At 42.4% G+C, this 7602-nt stretch overlaps 1 protein-coding gene across 1 annotated transcript in view; it reads left to right on the forward strand.

Moving 5' to 3' along the window:
* The window catches only part of SPAG1 (sperm associated antigen 1), a 75549-nt gene that overhangs the window by 46320 nt on the left and 21627 nt on the right, over positions 1 to 7602 (forward strand). Inside the window, exons 12-13 of the mRNA XM_018558985.1 lie at positions 4935 to 5087; positions 5964 to 6118. Coding sequence (XP_018414487.1) covers positions 4935 to 5087; positions 5964 to 6118 — 308 coding nt within the window. The remainder of the gene's footprint in view (positions 1 to 4934; positions 5088 to 5963; positions 6119 to 7602) is intronic.

A 7602-nucleotide genomic window follows, 5' to 3' on the forward strand; every position in this document is an offset into this window, starting at 1 on the left:
CTGTGTCTTGCTCACCCTGCTATAGCCCCCCCCCTAGTGACACACCGGAAGGGATATGTGATGTTGGCACAAGCTGCTGGTCATCACAAGGAGGAACACTGTGTCTGTCGTCTCCCCCTGCTAGCCCCCCCTAGTGACAGTGAATGGGATATGTGATGTTGGCAGAAGCTGCTTGTCATCACAAGGAGGAACAGCGTGTCTGTCTTCCCCTGCTAGCTCCCCCCTAGTGAAAGCGGATGAGATATGTGATGCTGGCAGAACGTGCCAGTCGTCACAACATGAGACAATGTGTGTCTGTCTCTGCCTGCTACTTGGGAGATACCTGCCTATGCATGGCCTCCTGTAGCTCCCAAGTAGCAGGCAGAGACAGATACACTCTGTTCCTCCTTGTGACAATTGGCAGCTTCTGCTGACATCACCTATCGCATCCACTGTCACAGAATTGGGTATGGCAACATGTCAGTAGCAGTCTGACTGTGGGACTACAGGGAACACTGTGCGTAGACATGGAATCCTGTAGTTCCCATGTAGAAGGCAGAGACGCAAACTGATCGCGCTAGGCTTCCGTGCCTGGCATGCTCGGATGGAAATTGGACAGAAGGGGGAATGGCAACATCACCAGCTATTTCACACCAACAAAGCAATCAAAAGAGAACAGGCTACCTTTACAAATGAGTACATGATGACACAGACACATATGTGATAAAGTAACATACAATTTAAGTCTTGGCATTGGTTGTATAAAATCTTATGTATTTCCGGCTTCACAAACAATCATGTCTGGTATTGTGTTGCACACTTCCACTACACAGGGTGCCATCCAGCACAGACACAGGAATGAAGTGTTGCACAAGTCGTGTGTATGTCTCCATCCGGGTGTCTGCCCTCCAGGACTGAAATCAGCTGGAGAATATATTGTATGGATTGTGGCCAGATTTACACAGTCGGCATTATACAAAGACATCTGAAGGTCCTTTTCTATGTGAACGTCCGGAGATTTGGTAGAATGTGTCTTCAATGTTAATTGTTTTTATTTAATCACATTATTATTGTCATCCGGCACTGTAATATGACATATAAGGAGGAGATAAGTTTACATTATGAGGTTACTCATACACTAGACACGTCATGTGTTTGATCATGGAGAGAGCGTGATCTAAATTCCTCTGTGACTCAGCAAAACATTTACTGCTCTCGACTATTATATGGATAAAGGAATACACCTTGATGAGCCGCTCACAGCAGGCAGGGCAGATGTACTGGACCTATCATCCCCTATAAACACATTTCTGTCTCCATAGGAAGAGTGAACTGTGTATTGGGTGCACATGATTTTCAGCTGATGCCTGAAACTGCCAACACCAGCAATAATTTTTCTTCTTCGATATGAATTACTATTATACAGGATGTATATAGCACCAACAGTTTGTGTAGCGCATTACCGTTACAATACAATTCAATACAAGAGAATTAGGAGGGCTGAATAATTTGATGCTCAAAATAGTTTAAAGAACTCTGGGCATTTGAAAAACGTTCCCTTGTAGTGGGGCAACCCCTACATTTCAAGGGATAAGTTCTCATTTTTCTCTAGAGGAGAAAATAAAGAAGATATATTCACCTGATCCTCTGACCCAGGGAGGTCATTGCACACCTCTCTGCTCCGGCTGTGGATTGTTCCTTGGCGTCCTCACAGGCAATGGACCTGCATTAGACGTCAGCGGACCATTCACACCACATCCAGATCATCACCAGACCAAATTGTTTCCAGACCCAAAATGCATCCTAATGTATCTCTATGCTATTTCCGGCCTCTGTTCACACCAGCGCAGTCCGTTCCAGACCAGAAAAATACAGCATGTCTCATTTTGTCTGGTCTCGAATGCACTGGAACTGCAGGCAGGTTCACACCATCTTGCGGACCAGATCTGGAAAATAGTGCATTGCATTTTTACCGTGATTTTGCCGCGATTTTATTTTTGTATTTTTTTCGCTTAAAATGCGTTCCAGACCAGACAAAATAGGACAAACATTATTTTTCTGGTCTGGTGGGAACAGAAGCCAGAAATAGCATAGGGATACACTAGGATGCATTTTGGGTCCGGAAACAGTGTGGTCTAGTCTGGGGGTAATCTGGATGTGATGTGAATGGGCCCTGAGACTGCCGGAGCCCAGGGGGAGAAGAGGCTGCAGGGACTGGTCAAGCAGCCCGGTGGGATCGAGAATCAGGTGAGTATATTATTCTTTATTCCATCCCCTAGAGAAAAACAAGCAGTTAACCCTTGCAATGCGGGGGTAGCCTCACTTTTCTATGGCCCCTGTCCACACCTGAGCATTTTGTCGCACATAGTTTTTGTCTGCCAAAAAGTAGCTCATATTTTTTCCAGTGACACGTGTTTTTCTATTTGCGACACAACGCTCAACAGGGGCCATAGAGATGAATGGGATTCCTTGTCTTGAGTTTTTTGTCGTACTTGGCTTTGAGCGACAGAATGCCTAGGTGTGAATGGAGCCTCATTTCCTTGTCTTGAGCGTTGCATCCAGCTTAGTTTTGAGCGACAAAACATCTAGGTGTGAACGGAGACCATTTTTCAGATTCCCGGATCTCTTCTTTAATGAGTGTGCACAGCAAAAGGGTTATCTCCCTTTCCCGTGGAGAAGTGCATACAGGAAAATCCCTTGGGCTAATCCCCTGCTAGAGCTTGGCATGCTGTTCCATTCAGATAATCTGTACTGTGGTTAAAGCTGCAGCATCAATAGTAAACATCCTGAATGATGGTATATGGCCAGCCAGAGCGGACTCTACACATGACAATCTGATTGGACAATCTCCTTTTAGATTGATCACCAACATGTATTGAGGGCCTAAAGAATTTAAAGGGATATTTGTAATATAATAATGGAGGCTGCCATTACTAAACTCTCCTGTAAGAATTCTAGTTCTCTGTCTGTCATTCTGATACTCATTAGTGTTGATTTTCTGAAGAGAAACCGGCTGTACACAGTGCAAGGAAATTTCCACATTGCCGCAGCCTTTCACATAAGGGTTCCCCTTTAGTTAGTGAATGAGGTGACGCTCCGCTGACTTCCATCATTCAGACACGTACAAGCAAAAATACTGTTTTTTTTTTAAAATTTCCCTTGGACGTGATTGGATATTCTTTGCAATGTGAAATTTTCATCACATTAACTTAGCTCAGAGAAAAGTACCTTGCAAGATGAACCCAGGATATGTGGCTAGGAACACCTCTTAAAAAGTATCATCTCACTTCAAGGTTTGTTTAGGTTGTTTATTTGAATGGAAAATTCAGATACAGCCGAAGTGTTTGCGGGGGAATTAGACTTCTCCTTCCTCAGGGATAACATACAAAAGAATAATAAAAATATAATGGGGGGGGATTTATCAAAACTGGAGCAGACAAAATTTGGAGCAGTTGCCCAGGGCAACCAATCGGCTTCTCTCTTCAGTTTGTTCGGTTAAGATTTGAAAATGAAAGAGAGAAGCTGATTGGTTACCATGCACATCTGCTCCAGATTTTGTCTGCTCCAGATTTTGTCTACTCAAGTTTTGATAAATTCCCCTCATTGTATAGTTACATCTAAGAGATATGATGGTTGTATAAAATGATTCAATAAAACTTGATTAAAAAAACCAACAGAGGCAAAAAATATGTAATAGAAATGCAATAAAACTTTAATAAAAAACATAGATTCCTGTGAAATAACAACGGCGGGGACGGGGTCTATAGCAGTATGCTTGCAAAGTAAACGGCCTATTTGCCTTCAGTAAATCATCCACTTTGAGTCGCTGACCCGGAACAAGTACCAAGATGAGTAGTTCTGACCCTCATGTACAGCATGCTTGTTCTGTGAATGAAACATACTGAAGTCATACACAGCCAGGCATCGAGTGTTTTCAGAAGAAGGCCTGCAATGGAAGCCCCATACTACTCCTATGATAGTCACTTTAATCGAATTTGCTTTGTTCAGCAGGCTCTCGTACTACATAATGGTTTTTACATGGAATATGACATTGTACAGTCACCTTTACCCCACTTATTGAAGCAGCCCATAGGCTGTGAACAATGGTAATGGATTACCAATACACTCACAGTGGGGAAGCAGCCAGGATTTTGCAATGTACTGGAGTATTATCGCACCTTAGCTTTGCTTATACGTGCCCTCCAGTTAGTTTGAATTTTTTTTAGTTTTGGATAGAGCGGAGAGGGGTTTGACAACCCCCCCCCCATCAGGTTTTATTGCTGTCTGTGTCCCCATTAGGGAGATTCACCTTCTTTATTTCTCCTGCTGACTGTTATCACTGAAAGTAAGAAAATCTGAGATTTTGGGTTATCACCAGAACATGAATAGAGGGGAAATCTTTCAATGGGGACGCTAGTTTTGCTGACCCTGCTGATCACCAGGGATTTCCCTCACTGTGGAGGGATTTCCTCTAATTTTCTGTTCTTCTGTCCGGACCGCGATTCGATGAAAATTTTGCTCACCGGACCTCCTTGAGTTCTAATTCCCTACCCCTGATTCAGAGGCACGGATCTATAGCACAGATAAAGCCTAATATTATAGAGCAGGGGTAGCCAAACTCCAGCCCTCCAGCTGAGGGGAAACCACAAATCCCATCATGCATCTGCCTCTGGTGGTCATTCCTGTGGCTGTCAGTGTCTTGCAAGGCCTCATGGGATTTGTAGTTTCACCACTGCTGGAGGACTGAAGTTTGGCTACCCCTGTTATGCAGCTGTTTATTCCAAACTGCATATAGCTGTTCCAGGCTGGTTGGCCATCAGGGAGATATCATGCAGGTGAATCTTTCGTTGTTTTTGTTGATTTAGAACATTTTCTTTTTTTAAGCTCTTCACAAATATCCAAAAATATTTTTTTGTCTGTTTTATTATATTAATATTTTGTCTTTCTTCCCAAAGGGCCCTGGAACTCCAGCCGTTCTCCATCAAGCCCCTGTTAAGAAGAGCGATGGCATATGAGTCCCTTGAGCGGTATAGACAGGCGTACGTGGACTATAAGGTAGCACTTCAGATAGACAGCGGGACACAGTTGGCCAATGACAGTATCAACAGGTACGAAATCCTACGAACTGACCGCAGTTTATAAAAACACTCTCCTATGCTTAATAACTGCATTTATATCAGGGCAAGAAACTATTTCTGGAGCACAGAAGTCCATTCACTACCTGAAACATGCCTGTTTTATTTACATTTTTTATAAATGTACAGTAAACTCCCCTCTATCCGGCTTTCAAGCACCCAGCACTCTCAAGCAACCAGCAAAAAAAATAGAGGACATAATATGTTCTGACAGGGTGAGGAGAAAGCAGCACAAATAGCCAGTAAGGTGTGTGGCAATGCTGTGAGCTTGCTGATAGAAGGAGACAGCTGAGAGATGAGCTCATCAGTGTGCTGCTTCTCCTTTTACTATCCAGTCACGGGGTGGAGGAGGAAGAGGAACTGTAAGTGAAAGCAAAACTACAGAAAGACCATGCCCTCTCTTCCAGGCAGGGCGGTGCTGTGTGGCAGAGCTGTGTAAATCTCTTTAATGGTTGGACAGAAATACAAACCCTTTAACAGATAAAACAACTCTCATGTGTATTATATCTGCCCATTTAGCTGTTTGCTTGAAGTTCAGCTTCACTGAATAGGATAGCAGACACAACTTTGCAATCTGTCCAATGTTTAGTGACGCCAACTATTTTCCACGGTGTGCTAATTTAATCGTTTACACTCTGTGTCACGTCTGCTCATCTAATCTGTCTAGTTCTAAAGGATGACATTATGCAGCTAAACTCTTTAGGGTTTTTAGATTGTTTCATATGCTGTTGCAAAGATTGCAGATTGATGCCATTCTAAGAGGAAGGGGTTATTTCCATTGTATTTAAAGACTATTTGCAGGTTGTACAGTTTTATATAAATATATTACATGAAATGTTGTCCAAACAGAATTACGAAAACGTTAATCGATTTGGATGGGCCCAGCTGGAGAGAGAAGCTGCCACCAATTCCATCAGTGCCTGTGGCCACCCAGATTCAAATGCAAGAGAAAGCCACAGCCAATGCAAAGACTTCAAAGAACATCAGAGTAGCAAGTGACACCGGTATGTGATGTGCTGCTCACTGTATTGACTCTCATATTCTCGGGTTGGATGACCTCCAGAATGCTTCTACTATCTGGAGTGCACATTGTTGATCTGCTTTACCAACACATTTGGCGTTAAGTAGTGAGACACTAAAGCTAAACAAAGGCTGGAAATACAACAGGTTATGCTAATGTAATATTGTCTTTTGAGCACTGGATGGCGCTGTAGTGCAATTCTAGCCCATGCTAGTTTTCTATATGCATGCTCATCTATGATTAATATGTGTCCTGTTTGATGCTGTATTCCTGTATATTTACATGTAATGTCCTGCTCACCAAGTAAAACTTAATTCAGCATTCCTCAATATATCAGTGATTCATCTAAACACCTAACCAACAACAAATACATTACAAAAAACATAGCACACAGAGAACCTCTTGACAAACAGAGCTTCATTCCCCAACAGGCCAGTCCTCTACTTCTTACATTTTCAGAACTACAAATAAAAGGATGCTCGCCATTTTATTGTCAGATGATTGCAGCGACTCCCTGGAGAGTAAACTGTACTTTACACTTCAGAATGGTGACTCTCCAGTGAGTCAGTGTAAAGTTCTGATATTACAGATGGGGGCTGACACTCCTTCAGCTTGGCATTCTAAAGAACTGATGACATGGCTAGATTGAATGAACATGCATTTCTTTTTATCAGTTGTGTCTCTTTGCATTCGTCCAAGGGTCACCATACATATTATAATCTGACCCTCCAATCTTTGTACAAACAACTTTTACACCTACCAAAACGATGTAATATGAGGACCTACCAAATCTATCCAGTCCGTTTGTATCCAACCATGCAGGCCCTTGCGCTACATACTTGTTGGTAGATCTAAAAGAGATTGTACAATGGGATGGTAACGTGTGTGGTGAACTTAACTCTCTTAATTTGAACTAGTTCATATGGGCAGCAGGGTCCACTACGGAAGAGCAGCAGCTACCCAGTGTTCAGGAGGCAATACTGCTGTCTCAATTCCCTTTTTTCTCTCATTTTTATCCCAAATGGGGATTTTCTGTTGCAATACCACACCGCAGCCACGTGTGGTCACATTGATTGCAATGGACATACTGTTTAGAATTAAAGAGGAACTCCATGGAAATAATGAACCCCTGCAAGGGTTAACTGCTTGTTTTTGTCTATGTCAGAAAAAAAAGTTATACTCATCCGATGCTCTGAACATATGCGGAACAGGAGTTCTAATAAAATATAGTGAATGGTTCCAGAATGTGCTCATATGGAGAATTCTATTTAAATGGCATAAAGAGCGAATGTGATGTGCAGTGCATTCAACTAACCTACCTACCTAATCAAATATTAACAAGTAATACTAAACTGCATCAAACAATAACCTACAGCGACTGATTACACCCAAATGAAATTAAGAACTGTATTGGATTAAGAAGAAATGGACTATACACACACACACACATTGTATATATATATATAT

Source organism: Nanorana parkeri, unplaced genomic scaffold (genome assembly GCF_000935625.1).
Source record: "Nanorana parkeri isolate BGI_ZX_2015 unplaced genomic scaffold, ASM93562v1 scaffold16, whole genome shotgun sequence".
Lineage (NCBI taxonomy): Eukaryota > Metazoa > Chordata > Amphibia > Anura > Dicroglossidae > Nanorana > Nanorana parkeri.